The 15,547-nt window shown below is 41.8% G+C and overlaps 1 protein-coding gene across 2 annotated transcripts in view; it reads left to right on the forward strand.

Annotated features, from left to right (window-relative positions):
* The window catches only part of GNA13 (G protein subunit alpha 13), a 48,827-nt gene that overhangs the window by 3,140 nt on the left and 30,140 nt on the right, over positions 1–15,547 (forward strand). Inside the window, exons 2-3 of one of the 2 annotated variants that reach the window (XM_044449490.1) lie at positions 4,909–5,202; positions 9,430–9,656. In XM_044449490.1, coding sequence (XP_044305425.1) covers positions 4,920–5,202; positions 9,430–9,656 — 510 coding nt within the window. In that variant the 5' untranslated portion in view covers positions 4,909–4,919. Of the gene's footprint in view, positions 1–4,888; positions 5,203–9,429; positions 9,657–15,547 lie in introns of those variants that run through there. The other variant, XM_044449489.1, reaches the window with a different exon arrangement.

Here is a 15,547-nt window from a genome sequence, read left to right on the forward strand (position 1 = left end):
GTAAAGCAGATGCAAGATTCTAACCTTGTAGTACAACACACCATGTACTCCTCCCACCCAAGCCTTGAAGTCCACAGTTAAGACCTAACATGATTTTTAAACAGATCTTCACAACAAAGCACCAAATATACACTAAATCATTGGAGCAGTTAAGTAGAACCTGATTTAAGTTAGTCAATGTCAGTGCACAGCACTAAACAACCCAAGACTCTAATAAAAACAACCCCTTTGTCTTCAGAATGAGCATATGCCTTGCAGTAACCAACAAGGAAATGCTGTCAGCTTAAAGCGGCTTCCAGTGCAATCCTATGCATGTTTAGACAGGAAAACAGTTCTGTAATTCCCAGCATACTCTCCCTTCCTGGAGGGATGCTGGGAGTTGTAGGACCTCAGTGAGTGAGAGAGAAGAACCATTGGCTCAGCTGTGATCATGTGATATTTGGCACAGCGAAAGAGCGAGCGAGCGTGCTAGTACAAGCACCATTGGCTCAGTTGTGACCATGTGACATTTGGCATCGCGTACTACTCGTATTGCAAGACATCGCTCGTTTATCGAGTTAAATTTTACTAGAAATGTTTGCTTGTCTTGCAAAACACTTCCAGAACACTTTACTTGCAATCCAAGGTTTTACTACTATATCCTTAGCAGCGCATTGACCAGCCATGCGAAGCTCGGACGAGTCATGGCTAATGAGTCACTGCTCGTGACATCATTGCCTGGCACCGCTACTCCTTTCCGAGCATGTGCCTGGCCTCTATGTGCGCTGTTATCTGATGCTCGGCTGCTGGGGCGACTTGGCTCGCATGCCAACAGAGAGGGCTCTGCATGCCCGCTGAGGCACATGTGCCATAGGTTTGCCTTCACTGCTCTAGAGCAACCAAAGCCATCTCAACTCCATGTTCTGCTCTGAAGCAGTGTGAAATGGGTCCTGAAAATCGGTATCACTCAGGACCAGCTGGAGCTGGAGAGATACTGCCTTCTTAAGCACCTTACAAAGAAATGGTATGTTTGAGACTGGTATAAAGTTGTTAAGGTCCAGGGTGTTTGAATTTGGTTTCCTGAGGAGGGGCCATACAATAGCCTCCTTCAGGCAGGCAGGAACCCTCTCTGGAGGCATTGATGATAAGGCATAATAGCTCCCTCAATGCTTCCACCCCCTGGACTACCAGCCAAGATGGACACAGGTTGAGAGTGCAGGTGGCTTTTCTTACCAGTCCAAGTGGCCTGTGAACATCATCAGGACTTATAAACAGAAAATTATCCAGGATAACCCCATTCAGGGAGTTGCTGGACATCTCTGTGTCAATTTTCACTTCCACAATCACATGAAGCCCTGCTCTTATCTGAGAAATTTTATCTGCAAAATGGTTGTTAACATCATGATGGTGCTAAAGATAGGCTAGAGGGCACTGGGGCTTGAGACAAATCCCTTTCCACCATAAATAGGTGCAGTTTGTAGGTGCAGTACAAGCAGAGAAGAAAGCCTTCTTTGCTGCTTGTTTTGCCACACCATGGGAGTGAAGATGCTCTCTACAAAATGTTTTGTCGGAGATGAGTCTAGATTTCCACGATTGGCACCCCAGTTGTCATCTGTCTTGCTTCATACATCGTAGCTCCTCTGTATAAGGGAGCGTTTTTGGAAGCAGGACAGAGAAGATGCTCAGGAGAAATAGTGTCTAAGGCACTATTCAACTCCTGATTCCATTTTGTGCTTAAGGACACAACAGAATAACTAGAAGAACCGGCCAAAGAACCCCCTACTGCTGACTGGAAACCTATTAGATCCGTAAGTCTTCAAGGGTGGACCATTCTAGTAAGAGCCATCATTTCTACAGGGGCACAAAAAGTGGGGTTGTGATCTTAGACTTGACCAGGTAATGATCTGACCAAGTCAAGACTGAGGGTGCAGAAACCTCAGTCTTCAGAACCAGCTCTCCAAAGCTGAATATAGCATCAAGTGTGTGCCCAGCAGTATGTGTAGTTCCAGACACCAACTGGGACAGGCATGTGGCTGTAATAGTCAACATGAATTCATGGACAGCACCAGACAAATTGGAATCAAAAGCAACACTGAAATCCAGAATTAACCATCTGGGGGAATCCAGCACCAATTCCAAGAGAAGTTTTGTGTGTTCAGCCAGAGATTCTGCTAGGCAACAAGGTGGTCTTTATAGCAGAGGAATCCCCAGACTGTCTCTGGACCCCAACCTTGAGTACATACACTTGATGAATTTCAGCTCCTGACCAGGGTACTTCATCACAGAGTTGGTATTCTTACAAATCACTCCCTGCCTACTTTCCTTTATCTGTTCTACAACACTGGCAGGGTCTGCGCCCATGGGACCGCTATCTTCTCCCAGCTAGGTATCTGTGAGACAGGCCAGGTTGACTTCCTCATCTCTAACCAGATCTTCGATACCTGGCACAGAAAGGACACTGCTGGCTACTCACCAAGGCCTTTTGGAGAGCTGAGAGAAGAGGGCACTGAAGAGGCCAGGATACAACTATCCTCATGACTCTCCATATCCCATCCTGTCCCATCCCTTTCCTAAGTGTGCAGCTGGACAGGCCAAAAAACCCATCTAGATTCACACAGCAGGAAATGTTTGTTCATTATTTCACCACATGATAAAAGGATGAGGGCACACAGAAGCAGATGGCATGTTTGGTTTGCCGCAGGTGGCATGTTTGGTTTGCTGCTAGTGGATAATATAAGTTCGGCTTTTTATTTCATAAATACGAGGAGGACTCAGATAGACATTGAGTATTTTATTTGAAAGTAACTTTCAACCCAGCATCTTTTTTTTTTCAGAGTTCAAAATGTTTTTGTTGCATGCAGAAATAAAAATTTGTTTTCTCTGTAGCAGTTCATTGATTTCATAAATGCAGCACACTATAGTTTTTCTATACATAGCATAAAGGTAAAATACTATATATGCAGTGTTATCTTCATTTTAGATGTCAAAAGGGTTTTGCGGCTCCCGGTGTTTTCTTTTCTGTGGGAAATGGGTCCAAAAGTCTCTTTGAGTGTTAAAGGTTGCCAACCCCTGGGATAACCTATCCCTTCCCTAATAGAAAGGAACTGGCTAGGAGGAGGAATATGGCCTTAATGGTTCTAGGGGGTGAGAAAATATTTAATTTTTTTCTGGAAAATTGTCTAAAATGTATCTTTTGCTTACCCACCCATATCCCTAGCCTTTGCAGAATTTTCTCCAAATATTCTTTGCTCATGGGTCATTCTTCTGAACCACAGGGGCAAACCCTTTCTGACATGGGTATCCTCCTATAGTGGCCTGCCTTTCAATATGGGTTGGATTGCCTTGCAGGGATGGCTCCCAGGGGTAGTTTTCTGCAGTACTTCTGCTGTTCTGTGAGTGCCCATCTCAGGTGGCAATGAAAAGGGAACTCTATGTCATCCTGAGGCAGGATGGTCTGGATATCTTATGATATCTTATTCCTGTGCTATTTAGTTAGGTGAAGATGTCCAGAGATTTGAGATATAGTGGTGTAATTGGTATGTGGGCAACACCCAGTTCTAGTAGTACTGATGGTCAGCAGTACAAATTAGCCAGAGAAAGTTTATAGTATGTATCAGAAGAGATTAGCTTTCCCTTTAGAATTCCCTCTGTGGAGAGGTTATATGCTCCCTGTATTTTTATTTTTTTATTAAATTGTATTTATATCCTGCCTTTTTTCTTACAGAGAACTCTAAGTGACTTACATCATTTCCATTCTCCTGCTCTCAATCTTATCCCCACAACAATAATCCTGCTAGGTTGGGCTGAGAGTCTGCGACTGGCCAAGAGTCACCCAATTGACTACTTGGGAGAGCTGGGACTAGAACCAAGATTACCTGAGTCTCAGAGCCATACCACTACACCACACTGGCTCTCAGTATTAATAAAGGCATCATTTACTTTTGAAAGATGATTTAATAGAATTGGGCTAGAAAGCCATCAGGTCCAAGCCCCTGTTCAATGCAAAACTCAATTCTCCTATTCAAATTCTAACCAGGCCTGGCCCTGCTTAGCTTTCAAGGTTAGGCAGGATCAGCCACTTCAGACTATTTGGAAGCATTGCATTGTGCTTGCATTAATCCAGCTGTAAAAGATGTGCTTTTCCAAAGGGCTTTGGGATTGATTTGTCTGAGAAAAGTCAAACTGTTGAGTTTTTTTTAATTGCCATTTGATTTTAAATTATGCCTTCTCTCTCATACTAGAACACCATCTAGTTTCTTAAAATTACATTAGAAGCATTGATGAGTATGATGCTTGTAGCTGGTTTAAGTAGCAAGTCACACTTTTTTCCTTGTTAAAATTACAGCCAGATGCAAACCGAATATGCTCCGCCTTTTTCAGTAGGGTGAAATCTCTCGTCGTTCTTCTCCTGGCTGAGTGGTGAACTTTTGAAAAAGAGAGTTGGTGACAGTCTGCCTGGGAGTTACACCCATGGAAGCCTTGGCTCCAGCAATCGTAGAATTCCTCCTGCATATGCTCCAACAATTCTTAGTCAATCAGTGAATCTGAGCAGAGCAAACCGGTCAAGCCCGAGCGCTGATTCAAGAAAAAACCCCGGGCTAAGGCTGAGCTACAAGCACATGCGCTCTTGGCATATACTGTGCCCCCTTTCCGAGAGACCTCATGTGACAAAAGACGCGCGCGGGAGGAAGGTTGAACGAACACACGGTCCAGATGGTACGGTCACGTGGTGAAGCGGATAGGCCGATGGAAGAAGACAAGGAGCGGGTAGTCATGTGAACAGTACGAGGAACTTCGATTGGAGGTTTATCACGTGACGGCCTGTGAGCGGCGTCTCGTGCATTGAAGGGCGGGGCCCAACTGCCCGATCCGGGTACTACGCAGGCGCAGTGCGGCGCAAGGCCGCGGCGGCCGCTCCCTGGCTGCCAGTGCTCGCTAAGATGGCGGATTTCCTGCCGTCGCGGTCCCCGCTGTCGGGTTGCTTCCCCGGCTGCCTGCTCAACAGCAGCGAGGCGGAGCAGCAGCGAAAATCCAAAGAGATCGACAAGTGCCTCTACCGTGAGAAGACGTACGTCAAGCGGCTCGTCAAGATCTTGCTGCTGGGCGCGGGCGAGAGCGGCAAGAGCACCTTCCTCAAACAGATGCGCATCATTCACGGGGAGGACTGGGACCGCGCCGCTCGAGAGGAGTTCCGCGCCACCATCTACAGCAACGTCATCAAGGGTGAGGGGGTCGCGCGCGTGGCGCGGGGGTCGGGGACGAGCGTGCACCGGGGCGGGAGAGCCGGCAGGGCGATATCCGTTGCCGTGGGGGAGGGGTGAGCCTACATTGAGGCAGCGGCGACGGCCGGGGCGAGAAACCCCTGCGAAGGGGCGGAGGGAGTCGCGGCGAGGAAAGAGAGGCGAATGGGGCTGCTCTTGCCGGAGCAGGAGCGGGAGGGAGGGACGGACGGAGAAGCGGAGAGCCCTGGAGGTGCGTGCTGAAAGGCGCGAGGGAGGGCTTGTGAGGTGTGAGGGACACTGGCACGCAACCGGCCGGAAAGAGTGCCACGCTCTTGGAGCGGTCTCCCTCATCGCCTTCCCGCCCTCCTTTCTCTTCTCTCCCCCACGCGTTTCGTCGTCGTCTGATGTGCGGGGTTCTTCGACTGGGGGGCGCCGGCCGGTCTGAAGGGGTCAGTCTTCGGACCCAAGAGTAGGCGGAAAGAGTAGGGGTAGCAGCACGTCTGGGGGGGGGGGGGGTCAAGTATGTTTGGGGGAACTAATAGGATAGGACTTGCTTGGAGAATATAGGTTCAGAATATGAAGAGAGGACAGGAGTGTGGGAGAATCAGAAGGTGCTTGAGGCTGAAGGAGTCCGTGAGGCTGACAGTTCTGGGTAGCAGTGCCAAGGCCGTTGTCTTCCTGGTAGCTTCTTTTGTTTTTGTCAGGGTATAGGCTTATTGTGAGAATACGTCTTTGTGCATGTTGGGGGAGTGGCTGGGACCCAGAGGTGTGCTTGGGATTAATGGGACTGTGGTGGTTAGGGTAGCCTTTGTATGAGGCACAGCTGTTTACACAGCAGCTGCAGCAATAGTTTGTTGTATATGGGCTTAACTGATGAAGCTAAGCAGGAGGTATGTTGGGAGAAGAGAGAAAGCATAGTTTTGTAGAACTTGCTCTTGTGGTTGCAAGGCTGGCTAACGCTGGGCTACAAGGAACTGTGTCCGGGAGTACCATAGTGCAAGAAAGGCTGTAATGAAAGAGCTAAATGTAAGACCTGATCCTTGCTTTTTAACAAGATATGGTGAAAATGTGTTAAAGCATGAATGGTGATGTGCCTCTTGTCTGTAATCATGTACTCCCCCGACAAAAAAAGGGGGGGGGACTAAAAGTTTCAAGATGATAAGTGGAGGCCCAGTGGAGGATGTACTCTGTGAACAATGCATAACAGAATGGAGTGGAACAGTATCCAATATCATCCAGGGAAAGAATGCCACGAGGTATATATTTTTAGGACTAATCGTTCATTTAAAAGAATTCTTGCATTTTCATCAAAAGAGAAAGTAGTAGCTGTGTCTCATAAGAACTTACTTATGGCAGTTGACATAGACTGAAGTTGGATTACATGGGAGGTAGCTTTGAATGAGTGCTATAATGAATAAACAAGAATTCTTGAGAATTACACAATAAGCAGAGAATGGTGGTTTTGTTACTAGTTGATGACTTATTTATTAGTTTTAACAAGGAAATGAGCAATTAATGGAAATGTGTCTAAAACTTTTCCAGTAGTGGATATGTGTTGTATCATTGCCTACTGTCTTTCTTTCATGCTGTCTTATAACATAGATGTGAATAGTGCAGAAACTAATGATCTTTGCATGCTTGTGTGCTTCCTTTTCCCTTCCCCATCTCAAAAATATTTGGATTAGACTTGAGCTACAACTAAGATTCAAGCTTAAACCTGTTCAGTCTCATTTTCATTTTCACCATTTCCTAATAATTTGCCCTATTGTACAAGCTATGAAGAGTATAAATTTGTATGAATATAAATTGTTTGTGTCAAGTAATAAATACAGAATATATTTTTGTGATGAACATGACATTAAACCTGTGCAAGTATACAGAGCATCAGTTAAAAAAATTATGTACAAATATTTTAAGATAGGCTAAATGGAGAGATGTTTGCAGAAGGCTGCTATTAAAAGGCACACTGTCACACAAGCCAGTGTTGCCCTCATATAAACCATTGGAAAGTGATAGATTCATGGAGTACTAGATTTGGAAAGGGCCAAGAAGGCCATCGGATCCAACCCTCTTGCTTTTTCAGGTCACCAGTTTACACCATCCCACTCTCAAGTGGTGGCTTACGAATGATTAATTCTTGAAACAAAGTTTGCTGCATGCAAGAGCCTCTTTTAAGTCTGTAGAATGGGGGACGGGGTTTAGTAAGAGAACTGCTTTTGAAAGTGTATGCAATCTGCTTGTGAACTATAAATATAAGATAGAGTGCTAGAGTGGAATTTTAGAATAATCTGTTTTGTTCCCTGTTTTCTAATCATTGGTGTTGTCTAACCCTCACAATTGTTCATAAACGTATCATTTTTTGTAGTGTGTAAATGATCTTGTCAGACTGACTCTGCAAAATCTACTTACTGGTCTGCCATGCACATGTAAATTTCTGCACAGTTTGTGTGTGCTCCTTTCATTTGTGCACAAGGCATGCATTTTATTCTGCCTTCAGGTATTTTCACCCAGTAGTTCATCTAAGGATATATTCATGTGACTGTAAATTGGCAATTAAAGGGTGACACTTTTAACTAATTATGCTTATCAGCCCCATAAGGATTTTTTTAACACACTAATAGAGATGTAGCTTGTATGTGGACTCCATTTTTCTGCTACTAGAAGGGAGTCCTATGTGTGTTTCAACAGGAAAAAACATCCTACAATTCCCAGCATACAGATTGGGTAGTGCTGAGAGTTGTAGGATTTTTTCCCCTGTCAAAACATGTACAGAATTCTGTCCTGAGTTTCATGCCCCTGTGCTACCTCAGTGTTTATTTTTTATCAGTGGATCTTGTACCAAGTCATCTACATCTTTTTTTTAAATTAGTGTTTCCTTGGTGATTTCCATATAAACAGGGATGTATCATTTGTTCTTTGCAGTTAAAACATCCAGGTTATTTAATTAAGCTTCTGGTGTAATTTGTTAATTGTAAAGCAGCAACTACATTCAACTTGGTATAGAAGTTCACATCTTTGACAATGGCAATATTAAATATGGTTAAATATCACTTGCTGCTGTTTTGTGCAACCTTTTCCTACTTGGTCCTGAGTTGAATAAGATCATTTGTTACTACTTGAACAGTGCAATCCTGTACATATCTACTCAAGTAACCCCCATTGAGTTCAATGATGCTTGCTCACAGGAAAGTTGATATAGAAGTGCAGCCTAAAATGCCTGAAGTCTTAAATGAAGATGATCCAACTAAAAAATCTGAGCCACATCAGTACAAACATTTTACTGGGCAGTTAGTTTCAGTGAATTCCATGGAACTTACTTCCAAATTTTTTAGAATCAAGGTTTTAAAATGTGCTAATTTTGTCGCCTGAGGCAACCATAATTCATAGTCCAATGGTGTGCTCTGAGAACCTTCTCTATCTGATAGTTATATTTTGACTGCTGAAATGTTAGTAGCAACCAATTCCAGAGGAGTAGTTTTTACAAAGACTATTCTGGTAATCCGTAAGCAAATACGGACTAGCTATTCTCTACAATCCAAACCTATATAGGATCTGGTTACAGGGAGCATAAGGGGGGTAATTAATCTAAAGATTAAAGTCCATGTTCTTAAATTGGCACAGGATTCTGCAATGGCTTTGGTTCAGTGGGGCTAGATGCTATTCATTTGTGATCTAACTAATTTCATGTACATTGCTCTTGCTGTATTGTTATATATTGTATGGGGCAGCTGCAAATGTCTTCCCTATCCCTACAATAGTAAAGGTAAAGGTTTCCCCTTGACGTTAAGTCCAGTCATGTCTGACTCTTGGGGGCAGTGCTCATCTCCGTTTCCTAGCCAAGGGAGCCAGTGTTTGTCTGCAGACAGTTTCCATGGTCATGTGGCCAGCATGATTAAACACTGAAGTGCACGGAACGCTGTTACCTTCCTACCAAAGTGGTACCTTTTTATCTACTTGCATTTGCATGCTTTCGAACTGCAAGTTTGACAGGAGCTGGGACGGAGCAACAGGAACTCACCCCGCTGTGCAGATTCTAACCGGCGACCTTTCGATTTACCAGCCCAGCAACACAGCAGTTTAAACCACTGCACCCCCTGCAATAGTTGTCAGTAAATTAAACCTTTTGCATATATGTATCGTATTCTACATTTTGGGAAAAGCACTTTATTACCTAATGTAATTGCCAACATCATTTGGAAACTAATACGTACTTTCAATTTTGTTGAAGGTGTGAGAGTCCTTGTGGATGCTCGAGAGAAACTTCATATTCCTTGGGGAGATCCAGCTAACCAAACAAATGGCGACAAACTGATGTCCTTTGATACCCGCTCAGGAGCAGTGATACATGGGATGGTGGAGACCTCGGTTTTTTTACAGTACCTTCCAGCAATAAGAGCCTTATGGGCAGATAGTGGTATCCAGAATGCCTATGACAGGCGCAGAGAATTTCAGCTGGTAAGATGAATCTTAATATTCTATCTGTTGAGGTGGCACACTTTAAAATATTGTTGGGAATGAAATAACTCATGTATGTACCGTTAAACTAACCTGAAACTGTCTTTAATGATTTAAGTCTGTCTTTAATGATTTAAGTTCAGGATATAGATGAAACTGCATAGTCTAGTCTGGTATGCTTTCCATTTTACATAGTTAAAGTTTTGGTGCATTGTTTTCTGTAAAGCCAAGCTGTGGAACTTGTAGAAGAATTTGGATTTCAACCTAATCTTAGTGTGTAAATTGCATGTGTGTTATATATGTCAGATTAAAGGCAAGTTCAGTTCTGAAAAGGAATTTAAGAACAAAATTAGCAGATAGGTGTAATAAGGTGCCAGGATATGTGTTGAAAGATAGTTAATAGAGGAGTAACACTTAGAGATTTGACAATGCTATTTTTATTTATTTATTGCATTTCTTTATTGCCCAGTAGCCAACCTGCGCACAACAATTCTACCACTACTGATTCCCCAGTTTCTCCTCCTCTCCACAGGTCAGGTTTCTAGGTCCACCAAGAATACTTAGCCCTCTTTGGGCTTGGACAAGGAGGTTAACCTGCTGTGAATCAATCAGAGAGCATAACTCCTGATCACTGAAACATGGGAAATGTTACACCTTTTCCTTAAGTGGCTTAGGATATTGACCTCTACCCCTTTGAAGTAAACTGACCTAAGGGAGGACTAAGTATGTTCAATGCAAATGGAAAGCTGATGAAGGGACCCCCATAAAGCAGGGGCAGGGTGGTGACATAATGGAATGATTGAAATTCAGAGGCAGTATGCCACTGAATATCAGTTGCTGAGGGGCAACGGAGTAATGTGCATATGTATTTATTTATTTAAAACATTTCTATCCCACCTTTGCTAAAATGCCTCAGGACAGCTTACAAAAGGCTAAATTAGCAATATAATAATACAATAGGAATAATTAAAACATTCAGTAAAACGCAACATGAAACAGCACTTTCAAAACTAAAGAAAAGGAGGAAGGGAAGAAAAAAGAAAGAAAATGCGACTGTAAAATCGCATTTTAGCATTAAAAATGGTGGCTAAATTGTATGCCCTCTTCATGGCCACTGAGGGACATGTATGGTCCTTTGGTCCAATCTTGAATACTTTTATGTTTTGTATGACACCCAGTAGATTTGTAAAGAGATGCAGTGTAGTTCATGCCTAAATGGCTTATAATATTCTTGACACAACATGACTGATCTTACCTTTGACAGTAGCTTTTCCCATTCCACTGCTTCTTAACTGTAATGGTACCAGACACTGGTAAAGGCATCTTGACTCTTCAGTGCTTAGCAGATCATATGTTTTGTTGTAAAGGGAGCAGAGAATTGCTTCAGAACAGCCTGGGAAAACATAAAATATATGTAGCTAATATGATTTAATTGTCTCCTGCAAACTCATTCTCTGTGGAATGTTATGTAACCAAAGCAGCACCAGCAAGCATAAGAGAAAGGCACTGGCAAACTTGGGAAGTTCATAAAAAACTTGAGAGATATTTAGCCAATGAGGAATGAACATGTTCAGTGGCCTCAGAATACTGACTAATGGTGGTAGAACGGAATATCCTGGAAGAAGGCATGGGTTTAGCTGCAACTTTGAACAGAAGCAGGCCACACAGCAATACTGTGTTGCAGTTTCCACTTGTGCAACCAGTTTTCCAACCATGTTTTTCCAAGTTCATGCTTTTCCTTCCTCTTTTCCCATCTTACCTCATATGCTTGGATTCAATTAGTTATGTCATGTTTACTGCAAGCCGTAGTTTGTATTTCTCTAAACTGGTAGACCATGGTTTATGCCTCCTCCAGGAACTAGGGTCAGATTGCAGTTTACATTCTGGTTTGCCTTCCCAGCTTGAATGAAATGGCAAACTATGGTGTGCTGCAAACTGGGGAGACAGGATATCCCAGCATATGAGAGGAAGAAAGAGTGCACAAATGCAAGGCTCGTGCCAGGTTTGTTCATCTGTCATACAGTGAATTGTTCTTAAGAGAACTTTAGCTTGTAGGTTGACATGTAGCTGGAAACAATGGTATATACTTAACAAGAGGCAACAGAGTAATTATTTTAGGAGAGAACAAAGGGGCAAGAGAGAGCATGCAAGTCTGACTCTCACTCAGGTAATGCTATGCTATGGGTTGTCTTTACATGTAAACCAAACCACTATATTCTATACCTCTCAGATGCCATATTGTGAAATGGACTGTGCCATTGTAGTTTATCCTTCCCAAGAGCATTAAATGGAGGAAGCCATTTCTATTTGGATTCTTTTAATATTTAAGGGGAAAATCATGACTTGAATTCAAAGAAGCACCATTTGAACTTTGCTTTCAAAATGGGATTTTCTTGCCCTATCATCAATTCTGTAGCTCTCTACATTCGTTAAAAACTGCTGTTGAGGAGTCAAGAGACCGTCCAAAAATGGCATGAGGTGTAGTATATGGAGCTGCAGTGGGAGTGCAGAAATGATGGAAATGTGGTAGGATGAAGGAACCTTGTGTGAGTAGAAGTACCTTTCTGCTTACATAGGGCCCTGTTCGATCCAAGTTAATGCCAACAGCAGGTAAATCAGAAAAAGTAATATTTTTATTTTAAGGAAAACAAGCAAATGTATCCTGGGATTCCTTAAAGCCTTTTCTTTTAGGTTGTCATGCAAGTATAGAAATAGAACATTATGAACCATGACAAATATTAAACATTCTCATGTTTTTGTGAAATGCACTTCCCCTTATGTTAATTGCAAGTGACATCTGTTTTTTGTTTGTGTTCTTTTAACCAATTATGCTTTGCATGCTGTTTCAAGTAATGTTCAAGTATTAGCTTTGAGGGTGGGGAAGGAAACATTAGCCAGTTTCACTTTTGTTTGAATCCTTAGTTTCCTGACTGTTGAATGCCTGGACAACAGAGAGGTTTTCTTTCTTTCCTCCACCCCCCTGCCCCCCAAAGTAAAGTTGGTCGGCTTCTGCAAAGTGCATATGCTCTACTTTCATTTTAAAAATTGCTTTATTTGTATTACTTTATCACAATAATGTGTTCAGTATTTTCCAAACTCTCCCAGCACAAAAGGAGCTGACTATTCAAAATAGCTCAATAGTTTTAAATATAATACCACTAGCCACTTTTTATATTTCTGTCAAGTTTGAATGTCATTGCTTTAACATGTCTGTTGTAAGTTGAGCTATGGAAACTCAGATACTGCAGTACTTTCCACTCAGAACTGGCTAGTTGGGGCTTCTGGTTAACCGTTCAGATCTGGATGTGAGGAAATTAGTAAATTCAGCTGTATCTTTTAGGATGTGCTTCATTTACTATTTAGTATGTTCACTTAAAACTTTTAATGTGTTAGTCAAGTCATAAAAGCTTAATTAATCCCTATTCTGGGCTAATAAAGTTCGCATAATTTGCCTTCTGTGGAAGTGACAAAAATGTTTTCCCCATGAAAGGTGTAGAAGAGTAAGAAAATAGATGTTAGATATAATGGAGACCATTTTTTCAAAGATAACTAGTAATAAAATGGCATGTCTATTCAATTGGGGATATTATCCATCATGTAGCATGGACTAGAATCCATTTTGTTAGATACTCTTGTTGATTTGGGTTCATCCATAAAACTCAGACTTTAAATACATTCCTCTGTAAAACTTCGCAAAATGTTTCTTTTTGCTGCAGCAGACTAACCAGGAATATTCACCATGTAGTTTTTTTAAGAGAGTGCTCTGCTTATTTAGCATCCAGACTTGTACAACTTTAGGATTTGTTATTCATTTGTTTAAACAAGGTAACAGGAATTATTTTGAGATAGGGTACAACAGATTGATAGGAACAACAGATTGTTTAACTATATTGTTCTGTAAATATGTTGGAACTTTAACTAGGTTATGTAAATACATATATTTAGATCAGTTCAGATAACTTTCAGAGTAGATAAAAGTAATTCTGTCAAGATCTTTGAACCTTGCGTTAAATGATTCATGGATTAAAAGATTTGCCATAAGGAGACTTCTGCCTGAACCACTTCTAAATAGCGCTGCTTGTTTTTAAACCTAATTTGTTTTTCCTTTTGTCATGTTTAGCAGGGACTGTTAGTAGTTGTCTACATTGTACGGTAGGCATAAGGACTAAGCAAAGTAATTCTGAAGTGTTCTGGTTGATTTTTGCTGTAGCCCTGTAAAGAAGCTTTATGGGGAGATTGAAATAATCTAAAACTCTTGTGGTGTTACTTTAAGCACTATTATCACATGGAACAGTCTTCCCAACTTGAGAGCCAGTGTGGTGTAGAGGCTATGAGGGCAAGACTGGGATTCTGCTTTTACTCCATGCCCAAATTATTTCTAAAAACTGTGCACTCAAAACCTTTCTAGAAAGACTGAGAATTAAATTTTTGGGGAAAAAATGAAGCCATGCAGGAAATATTTTTAATCTTGTACATTCTCTTCCATCATAAATACTACTTTTATTTCTTAATAAAATTATTGATCGAATGTATCTCTGATGGATAAACAATTAAGGATGTTCCAAGTCATGTTCTCTTTTGCAACATGCAGGTAATGTCACCATATAATCTATTTTTCCAATGACTTCAAAGTTTCTGGAAAATAGACATTTTTAGTCACTGTCTAGGAGCCGTAGGACTACTTTCTCCATTACTTCACTAGTAGTATAATCTGTTAAGTGTTTCAGTAAGTCAGTAATGGAATGATCCTGTGGCCCCTAGTCAGTGTCTTAGGGGACGTAGGATAGTTTGTATTCTCAGCCCTGGGGACAAATGCAACACTCCAATCTCAGCGCTGAGGATCACGGTTCTGCACCCACTCTTCTTTATAGCCAGTGTGGAAAGAACTATGTCAGCAGCATTCTGAGGTCAGGAAAGCAGCCTTGAAAAAGGGTTGAAAGGGATGTTTTTGAAGATGTGGTACCCTGCAGCATTTTTAGTTTCCTTCCCTTCCCTACACCAGTGAAAATTCAGAGTGAGAGGAGCAAGAAGGTAAAGACTGCTTTTGCTCCTGCTCTGAAGTGGATGCCCGCAAGTCTCCATGTTCAGTGGCTTATGAGCATCTTGCTAGAATTCTGCCCTAGAAGAGGTTAATGCTTTTTTCTATGCATACACTTATAAGGCTAGGACATTCCCCCTCCGCAAAAATCAGACCAGGAAGATTTCAACCTTCAGTATTATAATATGCATCTTGGTTCCAACCTTATAGGTATAAAGGATCGATAGAATTCAGAGGAAAGGTCTAAGGAAAAAAACAGGATTCAAATGAGCAAGAAAATATTTAAATTAAATGTTTCATTGATAATATTCCATGAATCTAAATTATGTTAATTTTCATCCACATAGAGTATTATTTACCCTGTTCCTGCATTCAGTTTCTTTTACACTTTTAATATTTTGCATGCATTTTTTTCACTAATTAATGTCTTTCCAAGCTGTAGTGCAGTGGTGGTTAGGCATTGTCCAGTTGACTGCGGTTAGAACTGGAAGTCCAATCTTGGAGCACCCTCTCTTCATGCAGCCGGTATAGTTCTTTCTGCATCAAATGCAACTCCAAGGTCAGAAGACTGACCCCATTGGTGTGTGCTTGATGTTCCAGAGTAAGATGACAGGTGAGGTTCTGCCAGCACACAAGACTTATGCAGCTTAAATCAACTGCCTTAAGTATTTTGCTGGGTGTAGAAGCACAGAGGTGACATTCACCTCTGTAAATCTTTGCACCATCAATAGAATGTCTATAATCCTCTGGATTTGAAGGGTTATGGGCAACCACATTGGATATAATGTAAAATACTTTAATATGCTTTCAGCTTTATAACCACAGTTGTGCAAGTTACAGAAATTAAGTGTAG

Source organism: Varanus komodoensis, unplaced genomic scaffold, assembly GCF_004798865.1.
Source record: "Varanus komodoensis strain SLA01 unplaced genomic scaffold, ASM479886v1 scaffold59_1, whole genome shotgun sequence".
NCBI classification, from domain to species: domain Eukaryota; kingdom Metazoa; phylum Chordata; class Lepidosauria; order Squamata; family Varanidae; genus Varanus; species Varanus komodoensis.